At 56.9% G+C, this 13,824-nt stretch overlaps 1 protein-coding gene across 2 annotated transcripts; it reads right to left on the bottom strand.

Moving 5' to 3' along the window:
- Positions 1–996: 996 nt before the first annotated feature.
- On the bottom strand, positions 997–12,042 carry SUN2 (Sad1 and UNC84 domain containing 2). 2 transcript variants are annotated; one of them, XM_051784099.1, is made up of 18 exons: positions 11,905–12,042; positions 11,397–11,555; positions 10,644–10,816; positions 10,378–10,512; positions 10,095–10,190; positions 9,809–9,902; positions 9,558–9,628; positions 9,174–9,298; positions 8,580–8,801; positions 8,420–8,497; positions 8,296–8,339; positions 7,042–7,207; positions 6,729–6,956; positions 5,646–5,730; positions 5,438–5,553; positions 5,085–5,252; positions 4,576–4,668; positions 997–4,469 (listed from the first exon to the last, which is right to left on the bottom strand). In XM_051784099.1, exons 2-18 carry the CDS (start codon positions 11,522–11,524, stop codon positions 4,356–4,358), a joined length of 2,136 nt encoding a protein of 711 aa, XP_051640059.1. In that variant the 5' UTR covers positions 11,525–11,555; positions 11,905–12,042; the 3' UTR covers positions 997–4,355. The 2 variants fall into 2 exon arrangements, 1 of the variants encoding a protein (XP_051640059.1); XR_007904019.1 differs by lacking the exon at positions 997–4,469 and having other exon boundaries at positions 5,085–5,248.
- Positions 12,043–13,824: the final 1,782 nt, after the last annotated feature.

The raw sequence follows: 13,824 nt of genomic DNA, 5'->3' as shown, positions 1-13,824 counted from the left end.
GTGTGAGATGTGTATGAGTGCGTGTGAAAAGCAGCTATAGCAAATCATTTGGGGCCAGCTCCATCAGAGAACCTCTGCTGCAGAATGCAACTTTAGCACAGCACTTGCACTGCCTGGATATTATTGTGCTCCCTGGGCCTTTGCTAGGACTTGCACCTCACCTCTTTCTGCAAATACAGCAGGACTCCCCAGTGTGTGGAATGAGCTTTTTTCTGCCTCAGTTTATCTCAGAGGTTCGCAAACGCTTTTTCCGCCCTGCACTTACCAACATAGGTAAGTGTTGGGCTGGGAGCTGGTGGTAGCTGGAGCAGAGGCCCATGGAGCCTTTATCCTGGAGATGCCTGGTCCAGGGCCAGCACAGAGCAAGCCTGGCCCTGAGGTGACCTGGGAGGAGCTGCATGGTACTCCTCAACACAAGCCTGCCTCCAAGCCCATCCTGGTTAAGCAGACCGGGTTGTGACCCTCCTCAAGCGAGTTCAATTTCCCTTTTTTGCGGCCGCCTTTTTTGCGCCATTTTCTCATGCTGAGGAAAATTAAATATTTCCTTTCTACTTGCTCTTAGCTGCCTGCTCAGTAATTTACAACCCATGTTAGGGAAAAGAGCAGCCTGCAGCTACCCTTAATTGTGCTTTGTGTCAGGCTTTCTCCCTGCTGCTCCTGAGGGCCAAGCCAGGCTCTGCTCATAAGGCAGAGGATGGACTGATGCCCAGGGAGGGCCTGGAGGTCACTGCAGGATGGACACAGCCATGGTCCATCACAGACTTAAGTCTAGTAGAAGTCACTGAAGTCCCAAGGAATTTGAGTTTTGCATCCCAGAGCCTGCTCAATGACAAGGTGACAACTGCTGACCCTAGAGTTAGCACATCAAGCTGAAAAATAAGGATTTGCCATGAGACTACACAGAAGAGCTACAAGAATAGCTTTGTCCATCTACTAGCTGTGCATCATTTCCAACAGCAAATTCACTTTCAAAACATCCAAACGTACAAAACAGGACAGTTTTGATATAATTTATTTGTCTTGGTCTTTTTTTTTCTTGCATAGGCATAAATTACAATCTGTTGATTAAAAAATAAAATGAACAAAACAGTGCAGCATTTGCGACAGGCTACAGCATCAAATACAAACTCCTGCCTGTAACCATCTGTTTCTGCAGGGTTAATTTGTAACTTGTGTAGGGGAAACTCAGAAGGAGGGAAAATAGAGGAGGGAAATGAAGTAAATAAGGGAAATCTGCTCCCACAGCTGTTCTGCATTTCTCCTGCCTCACCAGGCTCATCTTCTGCATCAGCTCTAGGATTAAATACCCTTGGGCAGAGATGCACATGCTGAAGCAGCAGTTTTATGTGCCCTTTTTTTTTTTTTTGTAGCTCTGGGAAGTGTTGCAGAAATCCTGCAAGCGGCTGCTGGAAAGGCAGCTGCCCGGGCATTCAGTACAGGTACTCAGGCTGCAGCCCAGCACTGATGCTGAATGTGGGGGCTGAAAAACTACATGTAGCCTCAGCATATGTTCCTGGGGATCCTCACACAGGCAGCACCATGAGGCCTCTAAAACCAGCTAGAGAAGAGCATAAAGCCCCAGGATGAGCTCTCACTGGTGTCTCCAGAGGATTTTACCTCAGAACAGCAGAGACTTTCATCTCCAAAGGACAGGGCAAGCTTGCCCTGTAAAGCCAAATGCTCCCTAACCCAGAGCCACCAGCTAACACCCCCTTGGAAGGTGCAGAGACCGTGCTGCAATTCTATTCTCAGGGAAAGAGGTCCCTTTTCCCACCTCTTACCAGCATGCATGATTTACCACAAAACAATTTTTTCTTGGGCAAAGACCCTGTCTGCCCTGATAGTCCAAACCAGAGACCAGGGAGCCAGAAAAAACATTAAAGAAGGGGTTTTCCCAGTCTCATGGTTATGGTATTTGCTCCAGAAGCCAAAGAGAGGTGGGGAAAAGGGAGAGCTTCATCTCTGCTCTCTCTATCATTCAAATAAATACAGGAGCTGCTCTGCTGAGCCCAGAACAGGTCTAGGCATTGATAAAAGCACAGCTCCGTGTGCACAGGGCACTCACGGACATGGCTCCAAGGCAAGCAGGCAGCTGCAGATGAGTTTAAAATAACTTTGGCTGTGGATGCCAAGAATTAAGACTATGCTCAATATAGGAGAGAATTTATAGTCACTGGATCTGGCTACAGGTCAGCTTTCTCCCTGCAGCAGGGCCTCCCAGCTCTGCAGGAGGCTCCACAGGGTAATTTTAACCTGTTGGAGATGGGGCTGTGGCCTCTGGGCTCACTTCCCTTGCTTGGAGCAAGTGGACCCCTCCAGAAGGGATGTGCTGCCACCATCCTCATCCCCTCAGGGTGGCATGGAGGGGGGCAGGGCTCAGCATCTCTGCCTGTTGATCAACACATTAGGGCATTATGAAGGGAGACACTTCCTCAGTCCCTTTCCCTCCTCCTCTATGCCTACAGTGCTTCAAGCAGTGACCACCAGAGTGGGAATCAGTACACAGTGCTCTCATGGTGCCAGGGGAAGGATGATACCAGCATCAGACAGGGATGAAGCGCTAAATGTGAGCCCTTTAGCTTTTCTTTCAACAAAACACAAGACAAAGGTGGAGGCTGTAAATGCTAAAAGAACATAAGCCAAAATACATGTGATGCAGGGAACCAGGAGGTGGAGGGGCCAGATGGCTCTGGCACAGGCAGGGAAGCTCTCTGTGCATCCTTCCTGCTGTGGCTCCCCCCATCTACAACATTAGCACAGGCAGGACTTACATGCCCACTGCAGTCAGAACTCCCCATCCTGCTCCAGCACTGTCCTCCACAGCCAGGGCTCAGAGAACAGAGCAATGCCTGTGAGGAGAGGTAGGAGGGAAAGGCAGCCCTTCCAAGAGAAAGGAGGTCAGGCTGCACCAGCCATCTGCCATCAGGGACTGGGAGCTGATGGAGGCAGCTCAGAGCACTGCAGGTGGGGGTGACTCTGCTGCTCCCCAATGAGCAGAAGCATGTTGGCACCTGCAAACCCTGGAGACTGCCCCATCTCCCACCCAAGAGACCTGCAGAGCACTGAAGCAGCAGTTCCTGCTTGCTGCTAACAGTCATGTATACACAGATGCAGCCATGGGCAAAAGGCCACAGCCAGCCATTGCAGCCTCAGAGGACATTCGGAGCAAGGAGGGCAGGAATGCCTCCAGCACCCCACCAGCAGCAGTCTACAGAGGACCCCATCTCCCAGGTCCAGCTACCAAGCCCCCAACAACGAGGCCCATATTTCAAACAGCTCTGCTGCTCTTGTTCTAGCTTATTCTACTATGTGCGCTATTCTGCTACTAAACAAAGCTCTAGCCCTCTCCACATCTAAGCCACTTGCCCAAGTGGCACCATGTAACATTCTCCGGTTAAGTACAAATTGCAAGGAAAAAGTCTTTTTTCCCTTTGTTACTACAAAAAAAAGAAAAAAAACAACCCCAACACCCCAACTGTAAAATAATGCCCCTCCCCACCCCTCAAAAAAAAAAAAAAAAAACAACCAAAAAAACACCCAGAACAAACCCCGAAGGAGAAGCAGGCAACAGGAATTTTCAATAGAATCATCAAGCTTAACACTGGGGAGGCAGCCAGCCTGGGAGGCCAATAGCATCACCAAGACCCAGCACAGCCACTGGCAGCATGAGGGCTTGAGCAGACGGACGGCAACACCAAGGCGGGCTCTGCCACCAACATGTGCCACATTTCTCTCCTCCTGCCACCCCAAACTGTTAGCTCTATGTTAATACTTCATTAATACTGTCTCATTTCCTCTCTGCCAGACCAGCATTGGAGGGCTGGAGATCTTCAGCCATCCCAACGCCAAGGCAAGAGAAGTGACCCTGTGTGGAGGGGACTCCACTGTGTGGACCGGTGGCTCCCACCTACGCCGGCAGAACCGGGCCAGGCACCACAGTCCCATAAACCGTATCGCACCCAAGCCCGCATGAAGCACATCGCAAAATTACACACCCCTTTCCCAAGTCCTGGCAATGCTAGACACACCATCAGAAAGGAGCGGGGCAACAGGGACAAGGGGCAGCGCAGACCCGATAAAAAGTTAGCTCAAAAAGTTAAAAAGTCCGATATGCACAGAAAACAAGCCAGGCTGCGCTAGGACCCATATGGGATGCTCTTGTCTCACCACCTCAGTCCTTAGAAGAGTGAAAGCCTCACCCCTTTAACACCAGCTCTTCTCCTCCCCGCAGGGGAGCAGCTTCCTGGGGCAGCTGCTGGCGGATCCCAGGATTTCTACGTGCGAAGCGGTGAACCAGACGAATCCGCTCCTGCTGTCAGCCTGGCGGCATCCTCATCCTGCTCGGGAGCCGGGGGTCAGTGCGCCGGCTCCCCGTGCACGCGGAAGCGGTAGATGCAGGTGTATTCGGGGTGGCCCCAATTGCTCAGCACCCGCAGCTCCACCAGCTGGTACGTGCCTACAGAGTCACCCTTGGGGAGAAGGGGAAAGAAAAACGTGAGCCCTTGGGAGCTCTCTAAGGCTCAGAGACCCCATTTTCTTCTTGGGGTCAGGTGCTCCAAGGGCCATTTTGCTTACCTCCAAGTAAAACGTTTGGATGGGGTCGCCATCGTGGTTGTAGGTGAACTGTCCGAGGAGAAGGCCCTCCTCCTCTCCTTCTTCCTTTAAGCCCTATGGAGGGGTAGGGAGGCAGAAAGGGAGAACCAGGGGTCATCAGAGAGGGAGACCAGAGGTGATGAGCACACCCAGGGCAGAAGAGAGAGGGAGACACAAGCGTGCTTGGCCTCCGCTCCTGCTCTTCCAGGCCAAAACAGACAAATGGGGACAGGGATCAGCGGGGAGGGATGGGGGAGGAAGACCAGAAGTTACACCTACTCAATCCCCTCTCCCCTTGTGTCCCTCCAAACTCTTTCTGAAGCCCATGCTGCCCCTCTCCCCACCAGTACTGCTTCTTCCTCTTCTTCAGGGTAAGATGAACCCCCTTCAGAGCACCCCACAGCCAGGTATGGGCTTTATCAACCCTTCCTTCCTGCACCCTCCCACCATGTCCCCCCACTCCTCCCTCAGGTAGGGGCAGGGATACTCACATAGACAGTGAAGTCCTTGGGGGCACTGGGGATGGTCCCCTGGGGTGAGAGGGCTTTTGGGATGTGCTCCAGTGTCACAGCTGTGGGGTGGATGATGCTGGAGAGGCGGATGACAGCAAAGCCCTGGGAGCCACGAAATGCCCAGCAGTTCCCAGGGTTGACGTCTGGCTATGAGCATGGAAGTGAGACACCAGCAATATTATCACCATCAGCGCCTTTTTTCTCCCCCCGACATCAGCTCAGCTGCTGGCTTGGAGCAACAGCAAGAGCCAAATAAAACCCACATGAGCAAGAGCCCAATAAAACCCAGCCAGTCCTCCCCCTCAGTGGGGTCTTGCCCCGAGGGTGCCCACCTGCAGGATGACACGGGGGGACTGTGAGTGGTACCACAGGGGGATGCCAAACAAGCTCAGCAGCGCTGTCCGTGTCTCGTAGGTCTCCGAGCAGCGGGTGTTGATGACGCTGGCCCCTGGCACAGAGAAGGGATGGCAGCAGGTAAGCTGCATGCCAGCACCCTGTGGTCCCCTCCCCAGGACAGCTGGCTCGTCCCCCACCACCTACCTGCCGACTCGAGGGCGTAGTCAACCATCCCCACACGGTCCTCGCTGTAGCGCTTCAGGGCCTGGCCCACGATGAGATGCACTTGCTGCGGCAGGAGCAGAGGGCACAAGAGGGGTGAAGGGCCAGGACAGGCATCCTGCCCCCCATCAACCTCCACCCTGCAGGGGCAGCGAGGGCACAAAGACCTTCCCACAAAACAGCTAGGGGACAGAACAGCCGGGGAATGAATCACCACGGCAAAAATGAGAGGACACGTATTTGGCTGGGAAGCCTTGCTAGAGGTTGCTAAAAATACCCCAGGCATGCTGGGCTTGCCCGTCCCCAAAAGAGAGGCTGTGCCCAGGGGAGGGGAGTGGGTACCAGATACAACTCCACACCACCCAGTTCTCCTCAGCATCACCTGCTGGTCCTTCCTGTCCTTTCCCGCAAGATTGATGGGAGCTTTCCCCATCCAGGAAAGGGGGAGCTGGCTGGAGAATCCTTCTGGAGCCAAACCCAGCCAAAGGAGCTGGGACACTGCAGCACCACTGCAGGTCTAAACTTTATAGAGTGCACAAAGCTTGCACAGACTGCAGGGACTGCTAATCCCAGCTTGATCCCTCCCTCCACTACCTCCACAGGGAATTGCCAACAACTCTTTCCAAAGCAAGCAGACTCATTTTTTCCCCTTGGTGTTATTCTGCTGAAATGCTTTGCACCAAACAACTCAGCAGTGCTGTTAAGAATGAGGATAAGCAAGATGCTCCACCCATGGAATCCTTGCTGGCACCCGCCCTACTTTCTGGGTCAAGGATGCACGAGCAGAAGCTTGGATTTTAAGACAGCAAGAACCTCACAGGTGTGCAAGTATCACCACTTGTGACCCCTTCCAGGGCAGAGTGCAGGTACAGACCGAGAAGGAGCTTCAGGGATGCTCTTGCCCGGTGGGTTGGGATCAATATCCCAACTGTAGGGGCTGTTCCAATGGCTCTGCCATCTGCCAGGCACACGTGCAAGCCCCTCTGCACACACACAATAAGGCACAGTCCCCAGTCTCACACCTGAGGTCACCATCACGTCCCTGGGGCTCAGGCCAGCACTCACCTCCTCTGTCACCCCTGCAGTCCCCCCGTGCTGCAGGGCCACTCCACTACCAGCCTGAGCATCCTGGGCCGAGAGTCTCCGGTCCTCCGAGACTTTGGCAAGGATCTTGCGCTCCAGAGCCTGGAGCTCTCTTTGCAAGTCTTCCCGCTGGAGGATGAGGCCAGCAGCACCATCCTGCCGGGACCGTGACAGGAACTGACTGATCCACACTGGGAATTGCATTTCCACCTGAAAGGGTGGGGACAGAGCTTAGTCCGGGAGCAGGAACCCTCGCTCTTCTCTCTGCCAGGCAGGGTGGGGACAGGGGACTCACATCAGCCCGCACTGTCTTCAGCTGCTCCAGCATCCCCTCCACATGCTTCCCCATCACCTCCTGGTCTGATTTGAGGCCCACCAGCTCCCTCCTCAGCGCTGCCACCTCCTGCTCCAGCTTGCCCACCTCCTGCTGGAAGGTCCCTCGTAGGCTCTCCTCTGCTGAGCTTTGTGGAGAGAAAGGCAACAACACTTTGTGACAATAGCCCCAGCTCCCCTCTGCACACTGAGGGAAGAGGTTCATCCCACATTGCCTATGCTCAACCCCATCTCCAGACCCAGAACATTTTAATTCCTGTGGCAGTGACATCTTCTGCTGCATCCTGTGGGAAAGCATACACAGCTCACCCCTTGGCTGAAGGGCCACATTCCTCACAGGGATGCAAAACGACAGCAGCACAGGTCATTTGCTGCAATCACCCTTGTAGCCCTGGTGCTAGCCACAGAATCACAGAATGGGTCAGGATGGAAGGGACCACAGAGGGTCACCTGGACCAACCTCCCTGCTTGAGCAGGGCCATCCTAGAGCACATTGCACAGGATTGTGTCCAAACAGTTCTTGAATGCCCAGAGAGGTTGTGGAGTTTCCCTTACTGGATGCAATCTGTTCCAGTGCATGGTCACTTGCACAGTAAAGAAGTTCTTCCTCATATTCAGGTGGAACTTCCTGTGCACCAGTTTCTGCCTGTCACATCTTGTCCCATTGCTTGATACCACTGAGAAGAGCCTGGCTTCATCCTCCTGGCACCCTCCCTTCAGATACTGATGGGCATTGATGAGGTTCCCTCTCAGTTGTCTCTTCTCAAAGCTGAACAGGCCCCGTTCCCTCAGCCCTTCCTTACAAAGAACAAGCTCCAGTCCCTTATTTATTCTTTGTTGCTCTCTGCTGGACCTACTCTAGGAGCTCCATGTCACTTGTACTGAGGAGCCCAGAACTGGACACGGCACTCTAGGTGTGGCCTCACTGGGGCTGAATAGAGGGGTAGGATCACCTCTCTTGACCTTCTGGCAATGCTCTTACTAATGCACCCCAGGATACCACTGGCCTTCTTGGCCACAAGGGCCCCTGCTGGCTCATACCAACATACCCACATATCCATCCCTTCCTTCCCCCCAAGACAACACCTCCAAATCTCTCCTTTTGTCCCAAGCAAACCAGACCTAGAAGCCCCTCCTAAGCCTCGCTGTGGGGAATTCACTCTGCCTCCTGCCTGCCCCTAACCAAGCAGTGGTTCTGCCCAACAGCCAGCGTTACCTCTGCCACTCCGAGTTCAGCTCCAGCAAGCGCGCCTCCATCTCCTACCAGGAAAAGGGGAAGGGGTGAGACGTGATGCTGGTAGTGGTCCTGCCCAATTACCACCACATGCTCATTCCCTTACCTGAGAGGCTTGTGCCATCTTCCCCAGGCGCCCGTCTAAATCCCTCTGCACCTGGGCTCGGAAGGCATCCAGCTCACCCTGCAGGATGAGGAACAGGGTGGAATATCAGAGCCTGGCCCTGCACACCCCCATCTCACCATGTGCCGCCTGCACCCCTCACCTGGAGGTGGCTGGTCACGTCAGTGCGGAGATGCTCCTTCAGCCCTGCATCCCGGCGGTTCACCAGCCCCTCCAGCAGCACCAGGATGTCCCCTGGGGGTGGCTCTTCTCCTGCTGTCACGGCTGCCGCCCCCCGACGCAGCTGCCACCGTGACAGCTCAGCCTCCAGTGCCTCGAAGCGCTTCTCCAGGGACTGGAAGCGAGCCAGGAGCCGGTGTCCTCCCTGCAGCAACCAAAACACAGTGAGATGCAGCCCCCCCAGGAGGTGCCTGCTCCACAGCACCCCTGTGGAAGGGGTCCATACCCCTCATTCCCCAGAGTCAGTTAACACCTTATTCATCTGCTGCTTCCCAGGAGACGGCAGAACTTGCCCCTGCTCCATTCCTGGGGCAGCCCAAAAGTGAGATGGCCACAAGCTGGCAAAGCCATTTCCACCACAATCTGTCACAATCTGGGCAGTTTCCACATCTGCCCCATTCTCCACCATTCTCCATCCCCTAGAAGCAATCCTTCAGCCATGGACCACATCATTCCAGCTCTCCCTGCAAGGCACCCATCCCACCTGGGCCACCACCATGTCTTTGCTGAAGCTCACCTGGTCCAGCATGGTCAGGTCCCCTGCTCCAGGCACATCAGAGGAGGAAAACTTCCCAGCTCCCCACCACGGGAAGGCAGGCAGGCTGAGTGTTGACAGCCCATATGGGTAGAAGTACCAAGCTCCTGGACATGCAGAGGGATAAGATGGTTAAAGCCACAGGCTGCTAATGGGCCACAGCCGGGGATAGGGTGGACATGCAGAGACTCAGCCATCAGCATCCCCTGGGATTACCAGGAGGTCCCAGCACAGTGGAGCAGATGGACCATGTTACCAGGAGCCATGAGCACTGAGCTGGGAGCCATCCCATCCCCCAGGTATGGCAGTGGCATGCTCTGCACTGCCCCAGACCTCAGGGCAACACGTGGAGTCAGGCTGGCTTACCGTAGGCGGCAGCAGCGAGGAGAAGGAGGAGCAGCAGCAGAAGCAGGGACTTCTTCAACCATGGGTAGCGCCTGGAGCATAGAAAAGGAATAGGCACCTGTAGGACTGCAGCCACCTTTCCACCACCTCTGGATGGGGGCCGAGGGAAAGCAAAGTCCAGATGGGCTTTGGCATCAGACACACCCCTGCTCCAGGGTCCTGCAGGTTTTCAACACACCTCCCCCCTCCTGGTGTCCCACCACCACACTCACCTGGAGAAAGGGACGCTGTCCAGGCGGGGAGCTGTGCCAGTGAGGCGGCGCCAGGCACCTACCAGCCCTGAGAACAGCCATGTCATGAACCGAACTGCCAGGAGGAAAAACAAGCCTCAGGAGGGGTCCTGGCAGAGATGTCCCCTCCATCCCCCAGGGATGATCCTAGAAGGGGAAAAAACCCCTTCACCTGATCAGGGAACAGCACACACAGCACTTAGGGAGTAGAGACACTGACAGACAAGAAAGCTGCTGCTGGAAACGCCCCTGCCAGCCCTCCACTAACCTGGGGAGGTGAACACCTGCCAGAGGAAGGAGCCCACTCGGGAGGCTGCAGTCCTCAGACCTGACCCAGAGCTACTTTGGCCTGAGTAAAAGTGACCTGGAAAGGAAGAAGCAAGTCACCAACGGAGCCAGCATCCCACAGCACTGCCCAGGGCAAAGGCTTTGCACTGGAGGTGGCATGCAGGGGGGATTGGCAGCACCCTGAGTATGGCCAGGCCCCGAGCCAGTCCCCCAGGAATGTCTCCTTGCATCCCTGCCACTACAAAGAGGCTGGTGATGCCTACCAGCATAGTCATCTTCTGAGGAGTACCCAGATGAAGAGGCATAGGTGTCGTACGTCTTGCTCTCCAGCAGCCCGTTGATCTTACTGGACTCTGTGTCCCCTGTGCCTCTTCTCCTCCTGGTAGAGAGCTCCCCACCTGCTCCCAAAACACAGAGTCCCGCTGAGAAACCACCCACCACCACTTCCACAGGGGGCAACCAGTCAGCCACCCTGGGGGGCTGCCCCAACACCTCCCCCCACGTGCTGCAGGAGGGCGGGAGGGCTCACCCCAGTACGTGCCACTGTCCAGGTCATCATCCAGCATGGAGCTGCCCAGGGCAGCAAGGCCCCGACTGCCCCCCAGGTAGGACTCGCTCATCATGGACTCGCTGTAGTAGGAGGTCTGGGTGCTGGGGGCGGGAGAGAGGCGCTTTGTGCTGCTCGATTTCCTCCTGATCGTCCTGCCGGGGGCGAGAACAGGCTCATCAGACATGTGTGGTTACTGCGTGGGGGATCACAGCGCACCCACGGGGGAGAAATGGGGAATTTACCCCAATCCCTCGACCGGCATCACTTCCCCTCTGCACCAGACGGCAGCAGGTCTCGGAGGGTGCAACCTCTGCTTTGCAAAAGGCCTTCCCGCCCGTCCACGGGCATCGCTTCCGCTCGCACCGCTGCGGTTTTCCGGCCGGCACTAACAGCGCACCTCCCTCCCTCCCTCTCTCTCTCTGCCTCCCGCCATCCAGTCGGAGGCAGCTGCAGCTGGGAGGAGGCACCCAGCCACCCACGGCAGCTCCTGCGTCGGGGCAAAGGTGCCCAGACAGGGCGAACGGGGCTTTCGCTGGAGCAGGGGCACAACCAGTGCCAAGGCGGCCGGCGGCCATGCCGGAATGTGCCGGGCTCCCCGTCACGCTCCCTCCTGCGAGCCATCCCGACACCCCACCCGGGAGGATACCCGGTCCCTGGTGTCGCTGGGATGGAGTGCCCAGCCCCAGTCAGGTTTGGGGGGGGGGCCCTCCCCCACCCCTGCACCCCACCAACCTGCCGGCGGTCTCCTTGAAGGGGAGCTGTGTCCCACCCAGCAGAGAGGTGCCGCTGCTGCTGGTCGTGGCATCGTCGTCCCCGGGGTAATAGCGGGTGGTGACAAGGCGCTGACTGCGGCGGGACATGGCGCCTGCACGGGGGGAGGGCACGGCTCACCTGGGGGCGGGCGGGGATGTCGGAAAAGAGAGGGAATTATCAGTAGGAGGGACCCGCCGGCGGGGACCCCACCCCTGTGACAGCGGGTCCCGCACACACCGAACCCCCTCCCGAGCTGGTGCCCCGGGATGGAGCCACCTCCCCTTATAGGGCGATAAAACTCTTCCTCTCCTCTCCCCTCCCACTCACGCGAGGTCCCACCCGCGCGTGGAGCCGCTGCCCCGGCGGTCCCTCCGAACACTCCCGGCCCGACTCATCACCTTCCCCCCGCCCGGGCCGAGCCCCGGGCCGAGCCGGCCCTCCCGCAACTTCCCCCCGCTCCCCCCGGCCCCGCTCCACGCAAACCCACCGGCGAGTCACGCGCGGCGGGGAAGGAGCCCCCGCCGTCCCTCCCGGCCGATCCTAGCCGATCCCAGCCGCTCTCGCCGCCGCCGCGGCTGCCGCTCCCTTTTGTTTTGCGGGGGCAGGCGGCACCCGCCTCCCCGCCCTCCTCCCGGGCCTCCCCGCCGCCGCCCCGCCCCGCCCGCCGCCGCGGAGGGGGGGCAGCCACAGGCCCCCCCGGCCTCTGGGGAGCGCTTCGATGTCCCCTTCTTTGTCATCATCGTTGTTATTTATTATTATTATCGCTGTTGGCATATTATTTTTATTTTACTTTATTTTATTTTAACCGTTTTGGGGGGCCAATGGCGAGGGCCCATCCCCACCCCCTGGTGTTCACCAGGACCTCGTCACCTAGAACCTCAGCCCTTGGGTTCCCCCTCACCAAGTCCACCATAGGCAGTAGTGAGCCCACACTGCCAGACAAGGGCGTAGGTGATGCCAGCCCAAAATTGGAGCTCCCAGATCTAGGGCTGCACTCCAGCCCCGTTTGGGTTTTGCTGGGGTGACTGGGTTGCCAGTCCCGGTGGGGTGGGAAATACCCACACCCCTTACACCACCTGGCACGAGGACACAACCAAACCTATCCCTGCGGCGTGGGCAGCCCTGCTCAACGCCCATGTGCCCCACCGCCTTGACCGGGCAGGCGTGTTCTGCTGTTCCCCAGACCCGTGGCCTCAGACAGCCCGTTACCATTGCTCTCCTGCACGGGTGGCTGGGCCGGCTTGGCAGGAGGGTGTGAGCCAAACCAGGCTTCTCCCACGGGACCTTGAACCTCGGCAGCACAGCTGGGACCTTGTGCAAACTCACCAGGCTGAAGAAACAGCTGCCCTCCCACGCCCTGTGTTTTAAATCCCACGGTACCTCAGAAAAAGATTTGCCGGGCAGGGCTCTGTGAGTGGGGGGAACCAGCCGCCTGTGTCTGGACAGGGTTGTTAGGCCACGTCCATGGGGCATGGTGCAGGAATGCCCCCCCCCCTCGGCTTTGCTTATGGAGCAAAAAGGTATTTATAGAAAGAGTTAAATAATATGAAGCTGGCAGAAGGGGAAGAACCTGTTGTAAGACAGCCCCAAAACCTTTTCCTCCCTGTGCTGGGGTTTGGGGCACAAGCCAGAGCAGCGGTAGGAGGACGTGCCGCCAGCACTGGGGGGGCACACTGCAACAAACCCTGATTCAGTGGCCCTGGCCCCGTTGTGTAACGCAGACAGATCCTCTTTGTCTCTCTTTTCTTTTTTTTTTCCTTCCTTTTGAGCCCATTTTTTGTTCCAGCCTAAATCTCTGCCTGGCTTTTCCAGGGCAGCTCCATCTCTCACTGTGCCAGCCACCCTTTTTCACCCTTTCCTCTTGGTTTCCCATCCCTTTGTGGGTGCCCGACTAGGACAGAGGACATCTCCCCTACTCGGTAGCACATTCATCTCTGGCCATGCCGATGCCAAGCCTGTGCCCCATCCTGGGGACACTGACAGTGGCCCTTGTGATGGCACCTGCCCCAGCTGATGTAACCTTGCACATGGATTAACCCCCCGGGAGGCTCAGGGGATAAGCTGGGTGTTGAGCCACCAGGCACTAAATAGGGTGCATGGCCCCGGGTCAATCCGTCCCCTTCTCAGGAGCCACTTTTTTGGGTGGTAAGGGAGTTGGCAGTGGTTCCCAGGCAATTTGAGGTGTTCCAAGGAGAGTGGGGCTTGTCCCCCTTGCTGCACCCCTGGTGCTGCAGAGGAATTGGTGATGCCAGAGCCATGGGGGTTTTCAGGCGGATGAGGGAAGAGCAGGGCAGGGATAAGTAGTGAGTGGCTGGGAGCTCTTGCCTCATTTTCCCCACACCAGCAGTGGGGAGTCTCAGCTCTGTTTTTGGGAGTCACCAGGGCATCACCATGCTGGGGACGGGGT

Source organism: Manacus candei, unplaced genomic scaffold, assembly GCF_025592945.1.
Source record: "Manacus candei isolate 608988 ecotype Guabito, Panama unplaced genomic scaffold, ASM2559294v1 h1tg000018l, whole genome shotgun sequence".
NCBI classification, from domain to species: Eukaryota; Metazoa; Chordata; class Aves; order Passeriformes; family Pipridae; genus Manacus; species Manacus candei.
Note: the sequence above shows the minus strand (reverse complement) of the source record. Positions and strands in the feature narration are given on the sequence as shown.

Coding starts and splice junctions, on each gene's coding strand:
- SUN2 (XM_051784099.1), bottom strand. CDS start 11,524: ATGTCCCGCCGCAGTCAGCGCCTTGTCACCACCCGCTATTACCCCGGG. Junction 8,340..8,419: donor AGATGGCACAAGCCTCTCAG/GTAAGGGAATGA, acceptor TTTTCCTGGTAG/GAGATGGAGGCGCGCTTGCT. Junction 5,554..5,645: donor CTACGCCCTCGAGTCGGCAG/GTAGGTGGTGGG, acceptor TCTCTGTGCCAG/GGGCCAGCGTCATCAACACC.